At 41.7% G+C, this 15,707-nt stretch overlaps 1 protein-coding gene across 1 annotated transcript in view; it reads left to right on the top strand.

The window, feature by feature from the left end:
• SULF1 (sulfatase 1) overlaps window positions 1–15,707 on the top strand; it is a 157,398-nt gene that overhangs the window by 132,588 nt on the left and 9,103 nt on the right. The window contains exons 11-16 of the mRNA XM_060243665.1: window positions 113–329; window positions 4,259–4,505; window positions 6,117–6,213; window positions 6,506–6,600; window positions 7,235–7,300; window positions 9,064–9,236. Coding sequence (XP_060099648.1) covers window positions 113–329; window positions 4,259–4,505; window positions 6,117–6,213; window positions 6,506–6,600; window positions 7,235–7,300; window positions 9,064–9,236 — 895 coding nt within the window. The remainder of the gene's footprint in view (window positions 1–112; window positions 330–4,258; window positions 4,506–6,116; window positions 6,214–6,505; window positions 6,601–7,234; window positions 7,301–9,063; window positions 9,237–15,707) is intronic.

Below are 15,707 nucleotides of genomic sequence, written 5' to 3'. Positions count from 1 at the left end.
CATGAAGGGGAAAAGAAACTTAGTAATTACTAAGAAGGTATTACCTTCTCTGTTTCCCCTCAAACAACTTGGAGGTGCATTTGAACAACTAGTTTGGTTTGTTTTCTTGCAGAAATGGCAGTGCATTGAAGACACATCTGGCAAGCTTCGTATTCACAAGTGCAAGGTGCCCAGTGACATTCTGGCCATCAGAAAGAGAACACGAAGCATACACTCTCGAGGGTACAGCAGCAATGAGAATGAATGTGACTGTGGTGAATCTGAGTACCGGAACAGCAGAGCCCAAAGAAAAAATCAAAGACCCTTTTTGAGCAATCCCAGTGTACAAAGTAGGTGACACAGGAGTAGATCATGAGCTTTCAGAAAGGTCAAGCAACATGGCTACATGTTTAAAATCTGGCAAGTTTGCTGTGAACAGCATGCATGGTACTTATTAATCCAAATGATGCTGGTATTATGTGATTATTTGTTGTAAGTGCATGACACTGTATGCAGTGATCATGAATTTCAGCCAATAACTGACGGCATGCATTGTTTGCTATGATGTCCTGAATGACAGGGGCAATATTAGAAAGTGAGCCAGTTTAGAAACTTGTGAGATATTTGTTGGTGCAGTGGGAGGTGACAGCTGTTGAGCTGCTGTTGAGATTCCAGGGCAGGGCTTCATTGTGGCCGCTAGAAACTCTTCAGGTACTTTCTATAGCAGGGCTCGCCATTCTTTTTTCAGTGTGTGGACACCTTTGAACACTGATACAGGATAGTGGAAGGAACCACAAAATAACTGTTGCAGGAGGTGAAGACCTCCGTACTGTGGTTGCAGCTGCTACTGAAGTAAATCTGCACAGGCAATCAGCAGCTCTGCCATAGCTGCACCTGGCCCCACCCACTGTCTAAAAACACCTGGAGGCCACCAAGAAAAATTCTGACAGGTGCCATGGCATCCATGGGCACCACATTGGGGACTCCCGTGCTATAGCATTAGAACCCTTATCAAATGCACCTCGTCTTCTGTTATAACCAGAGTTGTACAGTTTTTTAATTGATATATTTTTTGGTTTGGGTCTATTGAACCTAAAATAAAATTCAGTATTTCCAAAAAATCCCAGATCCCAATACTGGTGTGGTATTTGGATCCAAGATTTTTCAGAAATCCTTTTTTTTCCCCTTTCAGGTGGAATAGTCCCAAGCAGAAAAATACCAGTTTTTTAAAAACCAACCTGATCCGGGGGCTAGCTTGGCTTCACCTACAGCACAGTTTAAACCATGCAGTAGGAAAAGCTGTCTCCAAGATCTGTGTGCTGTGAGAAGGTCTCTCCCCACTGCATGTAGATCCTAGATGGGATGGTTTCTCCTGCAGCTTGGTTAAACTGTGCTTCAGGAGAAGCTGACCACAGCATCTGCGGAAAGATCTCTCCCCACCATACATAGACCTGGCTGGGATGGTTTAAATCATGCTGCAAGAGAAGCTGGCACCAGGATCTGCTGTTCCGTGGCTAGCAGATTGCTTCCTGTGGCACAGCAGCTTCTGGGGCTAGTTTCTTTTGCAGTTCAGTTTAAACCAGACTGCACAAGAAGCCAGCCCCAAGCTGAGCCAGCAGGAACAGCCAGCTCCCCCTCTGCACAGTTGATCCTCAGGCTGTCTTCTGCAGTCCCTTTAAACTTTAAAGGGACTGCAGTAGAAGTCTGACAGACAGCTGAGAGGCAGAAGCAGTTTTGCTCCCATCTCTCTGCTGTTTTTGGATCTACTGGCAATTTCTGAATATATCTGGGATTCCCCTCCCCCCATTTTCCCGAGAAAATCTGAATATATTAAAGGAAGCTGAAATATACCTGCAAAATACCAATAAGGTATTTTTGGGGCATATGTTCAGCTCCGGTAGATCCGAATGGACACCTCTTACTACAACCATGAGGGCATGACTATAAGGTAAAGGGAGTGGCAAAGTCTGATAAAAATGGTGAAAAGGGCCTGGGAACCTATACATATGGAGTACGGGTTAAGTATTTTACTGATATCCACAATGAAGGCTAGACCACATATATGGTTATTGCAATTTCAGAGCAAGATAGCACTGATTTTCATCATTCTTTGGGGCCGTGATAGAAAAGTGAGATTCTAGTAGACCTAACCGGTATGGGGTTATCATGCAGGGTGACCAAGGCTGGAGTAATTTGCTCTCTGTGCTCTCATTTAGCTGAATAATGTGTTTCCAGGAAGTCCTTTGTCAGCTGTAAAGAGTACTAAATTGAGCCAGTTTAACATCAACTTTGAACATTTGTACTTAGGGCAGGAGTGGGGAAAGGATAAGGATTTCTAGCAAGTGTTAATTGATTCAACAAATGTTATTTATTCCATAGGTGTACCTGTAATGTAAAAAAACGTAAAGATGTTGCTTTAAAATGTGTAATCAGAAAAGGAGACATTTTACTTATGCAGGCTAGTTCCTATTTTGAATGTTTTCTTTATGGCAGTGTAATTATTTAGTTCATTTATAGCTCATTGAGACTCAAGGAAGGTTACAAAATACAAAAAACAATTCAGTCAGATGGCACAAAACATTACATAATAATTGAAATAAAACTAGGATTATAGAAATCAGGAAACAGTGAAACAGAAAATGGTCTAACACATAATATACCACAAACAATGCAGAGAGTGGATTACAGAGATATGGAACAGTGTGGTAAAAACAAGATAATAAATACAATAAATATTGCAGTGCTACGTTCCTATTCCATTATAAAAGTGTCCTCCTGGACCATTCTATTATGCTATAATCCAGACCTGTTTAGAAATCAGCACATTCTGTCAAATGATCAATTATGGGAGCCTCAGGCAGGTCCTTCCAATAAATGGGAGCCACAACAGACAATGAACATGTGCAGGCAGGTGCCAATCTTACCTGTTTGCAAGGTGGCACCCTCAGAAGGCTTTGTTCAGATGAACAAAGCTGTTGTGATGAAACACAGAGACACAGAGGGTAAATACAAGCTGTGATTTCCCAAGGGGCCACTTAGTTTGGTTTGCACGTAACCATTTGCTAAATCTTTAATGTTCTGCCAAATGTAGAAGAGAATTTCACAACATATGCACACTTGATTTTTTTAAAAATCCAGACAAACAGCATGTAAATTAATTCTCACCACTTGGCAGAATATTATAGGGCCAGTTCTTATTTGGCAGATCATCCTTGTTTGAGTCCGTTGGGAAGTAGTGTACCAGTAGAAGTGTTCTGCATCTTTTCCCTGTACCTGTGTGAGTCTTTCCCAACCATTTTGAGAGTCTTTCAGAAGCAGCGTCAGAAGGCCATGGTGTGGTAGAGCATACTCTTTGAATGGAGGAAGTTGTACATTCATCAGTTGGAAGATGTCAGTAGATGCTGGGAAAGACCTTGCTTTGTCTGAGACTCTGAAGAGTGGATTGTAGTCAGAACAGGCAATACTGAACTATAGGAACTGCTGCTCTGGGTCAGAATAAGTCCCCTTCATGTGTTGATTATTGTTTCTTTTTGGGCTGGCTTTTATCTGTGAGAGCACAAGTGACTGAGAAATTATCTCTACCAGTGCAGGGACATCATATCTGTTTAGATGTGGCCCTTGGGCCAAATATGTGGCCCTTGGGCCAAATGAGGCCCCTAGAGGGCTCCTATCAAGCTCCTGATCAACTGGGTCTTGTCTGCTTCCTTTCCCCCTCTCTTGCTTCCTTCTGCATCTCAACTTGCTTTGCAAAGTGTGCTCAATCGCACAGGAACATCAGAGCAAAACCTCAGTTTTCTCCATTGGTTGAGGTGCCTCCCCCTCCTGTCCTGTGGGGAAGGAAGGAAAGAGCCAGAGCTTCTTTTGCCCAGTTCCCTGGATCCCATGGGAGAAATACAAAGAAAGCAGCTTTAAAACCAACAAGTGCTAATGTTTTAAGCACATTTTATTTTAAGTTTTTTTAAAAAATAAAAAAACCTTTAATTGTGTTCGTCTGTGTCCTTTAAAAAAGTTTATATCTCTGCTACCTAATCTTAAATAGGTACACACATGGCCCAGCCCAATAGAACCCAGTCTTACAAGGTCTCATTTATGTCAGATCTGGCCCTCATAACAAATGAGTTTGACACCCCTGGTTTAGATTGTTTGGATGAAGGCGTGTTGTGGTCAGAATAAACTTACCTGTCATTCTGTATTAGCCCAAGGTCCAGCTTTCTGGTCTTTTGAAATAACACACTGCTTAGTTATCTAATGGTATGGCTGTGTTCTTTTTGGAATATAGAATACAAACCCCGATTTGTTCACACTCGCCAGACTCGCTCCTTGTCTGTGGAATTCGAAGGGGAAATATATGATGTTAACCTGGAGGAAGAGGAACTGCATGTTTTTCAGCCCAAAAGCATTGTTAAGCGCCATGGAAGTTACAGTGAGGAGGAGGAACCTTCAGATGATATCACTGGTGACGCAGGAATGCTAGCAGATGGAGCCAATGCTGTTGGCCAACCAAACTCTGTCAGAGTGACACACAAGTAGGAATGCTTTTGCTGCTCTTATTGTGATTGCTCTTTATTTATGTGTACATGAAGCTGCCTGATACAGGGTCAGACTATTAATCTATCAATGTCAGTATTGCCTAGTTGGAATAGGGTCTTGCATTAAGATCTTGCACATAATCTACTATGGATCCTTTTTAAAATTGGAGATGCTACAACTGAACTTGGATCCTTCTCCTGCTGTGCTTTAGCCCTGCCACAAAGCACCATCAGTGCACATGGAGCTTTGCAGAGTAGCAAAAACAAAGATAGGTGCCTACCCCAAGGAGTTTACAATCTTATAATCTAAACATAGAACATAAGAACATAAGAGAAGCCATGTTGGATCAGGCCAATGGCCCATCCAGTCCAACACTCTGTGTCACACAGTGGCCAATATGTGTGTGTGTGTATATATACATACATACATGCATGCGCACACACATATACATACATACATATGCAACATACACAGACACATACATATGTATATATATACACACTGTGGCTAATAGCTACTGATGGACCTCTGCTCCATATTTTTATCCAATCCACTCTTAAAGCTGGTTATGCTTGTAGCTGCCACCACCTCCTGTGGGAGTGAATTCCACATGTTAATCACTCTTTGGGTGAAGCAGTATTTCCTTTTATCCATTTTAACCTGATTGCTCAGCAATTTCATTGAATGTCCACGAGTTCTTGTATTGTGAGAAAGGGAGAAAAGTACTTCTTTCTCAACTTTCTCCATCCCATGCACAATCTTGTAAACCTCTATCATGTCACCCCACAGTAAACATAAACCAAGGGGGGGGAAGGCAAAGGTAATGGAATATAAATGCAAGCAGATGTAACTCAATATACTTTGGCTGCATTTTGTTTGGGGATGCAGACTCAGGGGTTAAGGCAGAGGTTTCAGAAGTTGTTTTTAAAGGTTTGAAGGGGAAGAGAGAAATGGCTCCATGTCAGTATTCCAGGAGGATCTTTAGGCATGATTAAGCACTGCAGTGTCCTTTAAAAGAGGAAGAAAATGTAGTGAAGTTGAGAGTGGTCGACAAGGAAGAACAAAGAACTTGACCAAGGGTATGTTGGGATTTCAGAATATCGGTGACTCAGAAAATGTAGATTAAAAGCAATTGGAAAATCTTTTCTGCCTTTGATAAACAAAAAGTAACCCTTCATATGAAAAAATCAGCCAACTGGCAAGAACTTACACAGATCTCTACTGTCTACCATTCCTGTCCATGTTAAGTTTCTAACATGAAAAATAAATTCAGTATTTTAGAAGTCTTTTATTGGATAGGATTGAACTCTGTCTCCTCTAATTTTAACTTTTAATTTTTATGTAACCACAATCTTTCAAATAATTATGCTTTTGGATTTGATGCTACAGGACCAGAATCTCATATATAATTCTTTGCATTCTTTTTTTCTGTAGTAAGAGTATTGGTTGATCAGATTACCCCATACCAGTTGTCTTTTATAGGATTCTGGAAATGCAGCAATACATGTTATTGTTTAATTTCATCAAAATCGCATGCACCAGTCTGTAAATACAATATGTCCAAGATTTCCACAGGTCATTTTCTTCTACCTATTTTGTTTTTGTAGATGCTTTATTCTTCCAAATGATTCCATTCACTGTGAGAGGGAACTATACCAGTCAGCTAGAGCCTGGAAAGACCACAAAGCTTACATTGACAAAGAGGTGAGAAGACAATTTCCTTCATTAAGAACCTGTATTTACACTTTACCATACAGTAATGTAACAAAAGTAGTCACTAAATTTTGCATTAGAAAATGAAAGATCTAGGTTCAAATTCCTATTTATCCAGAAGCACATGAGATAGGATGACCATGGATGGGTCATCATCTCTTGGTTTGAATTAACAGCTAATGGCAATAAGTGACAGTTTTAATGTGGATAATAGTGTTTGCAGTGCTAAAAGGTATGATAGAAAATCTTCCTCATTATTCCTGCTTATTAATGCCACTTGCAGATTGAGGCTCTCCAAGATAAAATCAAGAATTTGAGAGAAGTGAGAGGACATCTAAAAAACCGAAAACCTGATGAATGTGATTGCAACAAAAAGAGGTAAAGAGAATTGTCTTTCTCATGTATGTTGGTTGTGCAACATACGTATACAGGTATGCAAATAATCTCAGTGTACTGTTTAAACTGTATGGAATGCCACATGCCACAGACATGTATATATATATTGGGGGGGGGGGGGCTTGAAATAAGTTATTTCAGTACATTCAAGATAGAGCTTTTGGTTTTCTAAAAAGACATTTTTATATAATGAGTTTGGACTATATTAGTCTGTGTAGTGTATATTTCCGTTGGCTGGATACTGTGGATCTGTTCCACTGGCAGCAATGCTTTCTTCTGGAGTAAGGAGCCTTCCTTTAATGTAAAATAAGATCCTCTTGTGGTGATGAGGTTCACTGTAACAGATGAAGGTGCAGTTGGTAGCAGAATGTGTCTGTGGGATCTAACAGAATATTTTGCATTTATGTGATTGTGTAAACAATAAACTTAGTTCCTTTGTATAATCATATTTGACATAAATGGTTGAAATAATTGAGTACCTGACACTGTACAAGTTTGTTACAAAGCTACTAGCATAATGGCTTTTGTACAGACATTTTAAAAAATTGAAGGACAATGTATGTGTTTTAAATGTTAATATTGTTATTTTTATTTTTGTTATAATGTTTCCTTTCAGCTATTATGGTAAAGAAAAGGGAGTGAAGGGTCAAGAAAAGCATAAGAGCCACCTTCATCCATTCAAGTAAGCCCCCACATTCTTTTTCTCCTTTTCTGCGGTTGTAACACCAGCCCAGTTCACAAGTTGCAGTGAGCACAAACAAAATCTGTTTTCAAGTTACATTCAGTGCATGTACAGTTGAATATGTGATTGAAAGCAGCACATATATCCAGGAATTGCTCCCCAGTTTCATTTATAAAATGAATGGTTGCAGCCTCTTTCTTACAAATCAGTGTATGAATGTATGTATGAGTGTTCACTGTAAATGTATATACCTGTAACATATTTGATAATGAAAATAACGTATTCATTTAATGGTGTGAAATCTGTTTACTTTTAATGATGCTATATTTTGTTTCGATTTGTTACCTCTACATCATGTTTCTTACCTTTGTGTTCAAGACCATGTTTTGGAAGTCCACACCCATCCTTTGAGGTGCAATCATATGAATAAGCTGAAAGCTGTAACACATCATTATGGAAAATGGCATTACCAGTTGACGTTTTCCTCTTGTAAATTACCATATAGTCACCTTCAGTTGCAAAGATTACTTGAATCATCAGTTTACGACTCCTGTGGTGCTCTTGTCACTGAACACTATGTAATATGTGCTATTTCAGCTTTGTTTTGGCACTATTTCAGCTTTAGCGATTGACCTTAATCAAGGCATTTTTTTGTAGCAGGAACTTCTTTGCATATTAGTCTACACCCCCCTGATGTAGCCAATCCTCCAAGAGCTTACAGGGCTCTTCTTACAGGGCCTACTGTAAGCCCTTGGAGGATTGGCTACATCAAGGGCGTGTGGCCTAATATGCAAAGGAGTTTCTGCTACAAAAAAAGCCCTGACCTTAATGATATTAGTAGCAAAGCTGTATATAACCTGATCATCTCAACAAAAAGAATGAGAGCCAATATCACCTCTGTGGGGGCCACTGAAAACTTCTTTCACCTTTTTGGTGATATTAGCAGTGGAGAAGTAAGATTTATGCTGCTCACTCAGTATATGCCCTGTAAGCCGCCCTGAGCCTGCTTCGGTGAAAAGGGCGGGGTACAAATAAAAATGTATTATTATTATTATTATTATTATTATTATTATTATTATTATTATTATTATATGAAGTGTCTTATGTTGATCCATCACAGTCAATATTTCATTTTCTGACAGGTGGCAGTTATCTACAGTCTCAGTCACAAAACACCTGTCACTTGAAATGATTTAACTGAAGATGCTAGTGATCGGATCTGAGTGCTTCTGCATGCTCTGTCACTGAGCTGTGATCTTTGCCAATACATGAAGTATTCATATGCCAGGATTGCCTGGGTACAAATAATACTGGAATGTGAATGCTTCACACATTTATCGTAGTGCAGCTAGTGGTGGTAGAAAGTATCAAGTCAAGGCCCACTTCTGGAAAACCCGGTAGGGTTTTGACAGCAAGAGATGTTCAGAGGCGGTTTGCTATTGCCCGTCTCTGTATAGCAACCTTGGACTTCCTTGATAGTCTTCCATCCAAATACTAAGCCAAACCAACCCTGCTTAGTTTCTGACATCTGACAAAATTGAGCTAGCCTGAGCCATCCAGGTCAGCATACACATCTAGTAGCAGCATTTAAACATTGCTATCTGTCATATGAATTTCTTGCTCAGGAAAGGAAGAATAGGTGGAGCTCAGGGACAAACCAGTTCTGCACTTTTCTCCTGCAATAAAACATGCCTTTACGTGTGCCATTAGGAACTAGATGAAGACTTATGCCTTATTTATTACATGTGCTTGCATTTTACTAGGGAAGCAGCCCAAGAGGTAGATGGCAAGCTTCAGCTCTTCAAAGAAAACCGCAGGAGGAAGAAAGAAAGAAAAAGCAAAAAGCGTCAGAAGAAAGGAGATGAGTGCAGCCTTCCTGGACTCACTTGCTTTACTCATGACAACAATCACTGGCAGACAGCTCCATTCTGGAATTGTGAGGACCATTTCTAGCAGATGCATGTGGGTGGGAATATGGGAAGGTATAAGCACTTGAGGGCTTGGAAGACACTAGATGCATTTGTTCTGGAACACATCTAAATAGTGAAAATGCTATGAGCCTATCAAATATGGTTTGTCCTTGAGAAAAATCAGTGATTTTTGAAAACAGATTTTAAAATCAAATTGTAATTTAAAAAAAAATCTTTAATTTTTTTTTTACACAGAAAAGCTTTATTGGTATAAAGTTCAAGGTACAAAGGTGGTAGTACATCAGCAGATGCATAGCATATACCAATATATAGTGAGGAAGTGGATACATACAATGTTAACCATTAAAAAACTAATTACAACAGTAGTTGGCATGACATTAATATAGCATGGTGTGAGTCATTAGGGTTTCTGCTGTCTTTTGAGACTTTATCAATAAAGGGACGCCATTTACACACAAAGTCCGAGGAAGCGGTCTGGGAGGAGCAACGAGGATCTAAGTCATAGGTGAGCTTATCTAAGACAAAATAATCCCATAGTTTCAGCCACCATGCCTGTCTCGAGGGAGGAGTTTGTTGCTTCCAAACCAGGGCAATTGCAAATTTAGCTGCCACGAACATATGTGAAATTAGTTCCTCTGCGTGCTCAGGAATGCGTGAGGTGCCTACAAGGTTCAGGAGAGCGTACTCCGGCGTGAAAGGTGGGGAGTATGAGGTGAGGGCATGTACTTCTTGGTAAATTAGCCTCCAAAAGCTTTGTATAACGGGGCAGAGCCACCAGGAGTGAAAGAATGTGCCTCTCTGGCCGCAGTTCTTAAAACAAAGGGGCGAAGTAGAGAAGGAGTGTGATAATTGCACCGGGGTCTTATACCAGCGCGTGAGAACTTTAATGGCTTGAAGTTGCACGTTCATTGCCTTCGTTTTATATATGGAAGAACTCCAAATAGCCTGCCACTGCTCTTTGGTTAGCTCGGTACCCAGATCTCGGTGCCAGGCTCCTTGATAGGAGTGTGGTTTTGTGTCAATGGAGTGAAGTAGCAGTTTGTAAATTTTCGATATCAAACCTTTAATAGGGGCTGAGTCATTAAACAAAATTTTTTAAAAATCACCAAGATGAATCCGCAAGGGAGGGCTAAAGAGATAAGTATCTAATAAATGTCTGAGTTGTAGGTATTCAAACCAAGGAAGTCGAATTTCAGAGTTTGCCTCTAAGGTCACTTTATCTTTCAGTATTCCCTTGGAGAGGACATCAACAAAGCGAGTCAGCCGCAATTGTCTCCATTTTGAAAAAGAGTTTTTATACAAACCTGGAGTAAACCAGGGTTGGCCGACAAATGTGGCTAGGGGGGAAGTTGGAGGGGCTAGCAGATTGCAGTGTTCGCGCCAAACTTGTAGGAGAGAAGCTAGAAAAAGATTCGAGGAAAGAGAAGATTTAACTCGTCTAGAGACACCCCAGAGCTCCTCCTGAAAAGAAGAGGTCTTAAGATAAGAATTTTCAATCACCTTCCAGTCCGCCACATAGGAAGGCCTGTAATATTTTATCAAGGTAGAGAGGATGATAGCATCATGATATCTGGAGATGTCAGGGACCGCTAAGCCTCCCATCGAAGTAGATCGCCTGCAAGACGCAAAGTTGAGCCTTGGTTTCTGGTGTTACCATACAAATGTGGTTGAAAGTGTTGCCTACTCTGTCAATTTACAAAGACCCTGTAGGGCTTTCAAGACAAGATATGTTCAGAACATAAGAACATAAGAGAAGCCATGTTGTATCAGGCCAATTGCCCATCCAGTCCAACACTTTGTATCACACAGTGGCCTATACACATACACACAGAGGCTGTGGCTAATAGCCACTCTGCTCCATATTTTTATCCAATCCCCTCTTGAAGCTGTCTATGCTTGTAGCCACCACCGCCTCCTGTGGCAGTGAGTTCCACATGTTAATCACCCTTTGGGTGAAGAAGTACTTCCTTTTATCCATTTTAACCTGACTGCTCAGCAATTTCATTGAATGCCCACGAGTTCTTGTATTGTGAGAAAGGGAGAAAAGTACTTCCTTTTCTACTTTCTCCATCCCATGCATAATCTTGTAAACCTCTATCATGTCACCCCACAGTCAACGTTTCTCCAAGCTGAAGAGCCCCAAGCGTTTTAACCTTTCTTCATAGGGAAAGTGTTCCAAACCTTTAATCATTCTAGTTGCCCTTTTCTGGACTTTTTCCAAGACTATAATATCCTTTTTGAGGTGCAGTGACCAGAATTGCACACAGTACTCCAAATGAGACCACACCATCGATTTATACAGGGGCATTATGATACTGGCTGATTTGTTTTCAATTCCCTTCCTAATAATTCCCAGCATGGTGTTGGCCTTTTTTATTGCTATCGCACACTGTCTTGACATTTTCAGTGAGTTACCTACAACGACCCCAAGATCTCTCTCTTGGTCAGTCTCTGCCAGTTCATACCCCATCAACTTGTATTTGTAGCTGGGATTCTTGGCCTCGATGTGCATTACTTTGCACTTGGCCACATTGAACCTCATCTGCCACGTTGACGCCCCCTCACCCAGCCTCAACAGATCCCTTTGGAATTCCTCACAATCCTCTCTGGTTCTCACCACTCTGAACAATTTAGTGTCATCCACACTTCACTGCTCACTCCCAACTCCAAATCATTTATGAACAAGTTAAAGAGCATGGGACCCAGTACTGAGCCCTGCGGCAGCCCACTGCTTACCGTCCTCCACTGCGAAGACTGCCCATTTATACTCACTCTCTGCTTCCTATTACTCAGCCAGTTTTTGATCCACAAGAGGACCTGTCCTTTTACTCCATGACTCTCGAGCTTACTAAGGAGCCTTTGATGAGGAACTTTATCAAAAGCATTCTGAAAGTCAGAGGTGGTTTGCCATTGTCCACCCTTGCATAGCAACCCTGGATTTCTGGGTGTAACTCCCTCACCAAATGGGATGAAATTGTCAGGGATTTCACCCCTCTTCTATGGGATCTTCCTGCACAATTCCAAACTGGGGGCACCCTTGCTTAGCTTCAAAGACCTGACAAGATCAGGCTAGCCTGGGCCATCCAGGTCAGGGCCCATGCATATTACAAATATGTTAAAGTGTACAGTCAGACATATAACATAGATAAGTAGTAGATTCAGAAAGTGGAGCAAATTCACGACCCCCCCCCCCCCACACAGGCTTCCGCATCTCTGAAAAGGTGTTGCTGAGCACTGAGAGACTTTCCACATGATGTGGTGGGGGGTAATGGGCATTGTGGCAGGAAAGATGAAGTGTACATTGGATGGAGGGGGATTCCTGCTGAGTTCCCCTTTTTGCTGCATGATCAGTCTTGCATGTAAGGTCTTGCATTTTAAGCACCTCAGCTGCAGGTGATCTGATATGCATGTGCCCGTACATTCTCATAAAAAGGAGATGGCTGCAATGTCTTGTTAAAAATTGAGCATGCAGAAAACAACAACTAACCCTACTTCATCCAGTCCCTCCACATGTGTGGTTAGAAGCACAGGAGGCAGACTTTTCTTTTTGTAAACAAAGCACACGTGTGCATAAGCTACTTGAACAACCTGGGAAAGGAGAAAAGTTTACTTAAATGCCAGTTCACTCCTACCTGTCCAGCACTGCTAGTGAGAATTTTTATTGCTTATAGAACACATATCTTCTTCTGTATACTTGTAATTTTGCAAGAAGATCCCATGGGTGGTGGGTGAAATCCCTGACAGTTTCATTTGTTGCACCCAGAAATCCCATTTCAACCAGTCAAAAGGGCTATTCAGTTATCTCTTAATACAGCTAGCATTAGTTTTGATAGCTAAAGAATCTGATTCAGGTTTTTAAAATGACAAATGGCCCAAATCCAAATCTGGCTCTTCTTGCATTCTCACAATCATTTTGAACATTCAAAAATAAGAAGGCGTGGAGTTTATATTTTGTTCACACCTTGTCCTCATGGACCTCAATATGACTGGTTTAATAAAGGTGTTAGATGTATAATCAATGTATCATTTTTGTTGAGATGAACTATTGCAGGGGTGGCCAACGGTAGCTCTCCAGATGTTTTTGCATACAATTCTCATCTCATGGCCAATGGCTGGGGCTGATGGGAGTTGTAGGCAAAACATCTGGAGGGCTACTGTTGGCCACCCCTGAACTATTGAATTGGAGTATCACTATCACTAATGGGTTATGTATTTCCAGAATTCTAAAAAATTCATGAAAATAAGGGTTTTTTTAAAGAAAGGTTTTAAGGGGTTGTGTGTGCTCTCTTCCATATGTGCAATATTTGGCTGGATAAAGAGATTTACCAATTTAATCTTTAATAATTTTTTTCTCCCTTAAACAAAATGCATTTAAGCCCCAAACTGAAAAGTAAATGTTATACTAAAAATATGCAATGTAGTTTTATGTCAAGGAGAAAGATATGAAAATTATTATGTTGACTGATCCTGATCCAGAGAACTTGTAGGCAGCAGAACACATCTGAGGCTGTCTGCTGCAGGGCCAGCTATGTTGTTAAGTGAACATCTTAGCTTGTAGTTTTAGGGAAAGCTATTTCCTGTATTGTCTGCCCATTACTAGCCTCTTATCCTGCCCACTCGCTATTTGCCTCTGCTGTTTCTGTTAGGGTTGCCAAGTCCTCTTCATCCCGCAGCGGGGGACATTTGTGCGCACGCTGAGCAATGAAATGACATCACCTGGAAGTGACGTCATCAAAATAGTGGTGCCCGTGTGAGGCCACTCTAGGGTTTCTGGGAAACCCTGTGGTACCATAGAGTTTGACCTCCCAAATGGCTAGAGCGTCTGGGAAAACCATAGAGTTTTCCCAGAAATGCCTAGAGTGGCCCCCCCATGGGCGCTGCCATTTTGATGGTGTCACTTCCACATGATATCATCGCACCAGTGACACAGGGGGAGGTTCCCCCTGCCGGCCCATTGTAGGCTGGCGGGTTGAGAACCAGGAGATGACCGGACCGGGGGGTTGGCAGCCCTGGTTTCTGTACTTCCTGGTAATGGGAGGACAAGGACAGGAAAAGTGACTACTCAATGCAGCTTACCTTCCTTACTCTTTCTCCCTCAGAACTGTATGAACGATGTATGACAAACCACATGAGCACTTTAGGTATTCCTGAATAGGGATGGTCATGAACTGGGAAAATGCAGTTTGAGCCAGTTTGTGAATGAAACATGAACTGAACCCAAAGGTTTGTTTGTGAACCAAACCAGTTCATGGACTGGTAAACCCCCCTTGAAGAGATCACAGTCCCTTTATATGCAGTTTGCAGAGAGCCTGGAAAGCAGCTGAGTGGTGGAGAGCAGTGTCCCACCACCCAGCTGTTTGGGGCTGTCTTCTGCAATCCCTTTAACCTTCAAATGGAATGCGCAAGAAAGTCAGAAAAACAGCTGAGTGACTTCAAAAGTTTGTGAAAGTTGCAAACCACAAACAGCAACATTTGTGACAAATTTTGCTTTGTAGTTTAGTTTGCGCCCATCCGTATTTCTGAACTCTTGTGACTCCTCTTCTCAAGAAACGTTGGCCTTCATTTGATTGTTTAAGCAACAATGGTAATTGGCAGGGTTCCCCAATCAACCCAAATGATAGCAGGAATCTTGTGAGCATTTGGGAAATCCTATAGGACAGGCATTGCTTGTTGTGTTTCAGAGAGAGAGCAAGGAGCATTAGCTGCTCTGGCTCCCAAGCAGAGGAGGTAATGAGGGTGCATTCACCATGGGGTGCCAGAATGCTTGTGAGAGGGTGTGGCGGAACCAGCCGATTCTGCTTTCAGACCCGGTCCCGTCAACTCGCTTTTGAGTTGCCAACTCCTGAAGGGAGCTAATCTTCTTCCCGCCACTAGGGCACGCTGCCACTACCTGTTCAATTTAGGGGTTCCTGACTGAAAGGAACAGGACTCCCAATCTCCCTTGCCTGTTCTGAGGCCTGGCCTCAAGGTCATCTGCCAACCCAGCACCTGGTTAACACTGAGACCAAAGTCCTTCTTTGGGAGACCCATGGAGGATTGGCACCCTTGCCAACTGTATGTCTTCCCCCCTCCCTGGACTCCCCTCTTACATTAGCATGATCTAAGGCAGTTGGGGAAACTATGTGGTACAGAGGGACTATCTTTTAAAAAGACAAAACATTTATTTAAAATTTACTACTATATACAGGCATTTTAAAATAGTGAACAGAAGAAATAAACTAGGGAAAAACACTCCTTCTTTCCCTGTTGTACAACTTGCCCTCAGAACTCACCAGTCTCCAAGACTCAAATCAAACTCACTGAAGTCAAAACCCAAAAATCTCTAATATAAAACCCAGGAACTGGGTTACCCTCCTGTAGCCTTCTGGGAGACCAGCCTGAAAGACTTCATGTCTCTCTAGGAGGCCTCATCGGAATTGCTGCTTCCAGACAGGAGGGGAGGGGGAAGGAGGAAGAGACTAGGGCCCAAAGCCCAC

This window comes from Heteronotia binoei, chromosome 7, assembly GCF_032191835.1.
Source record: "Heteronotia binoei isolate CCM8104 ecotype False Entrance Well chromosome 7, APGP_CSIRO_Hbin_v1, whole genome shotgun sequence".
NCBI classification, from domain to species: Eukaryota; Metazoa; Chordata; class Lepidosauria; order Squamata; family Gekkonidae; genus Heteronotia; species Heteronotia binoei.
This window is presented reverse-complemented; position numbering and strand designations above follow the sequence as displayed.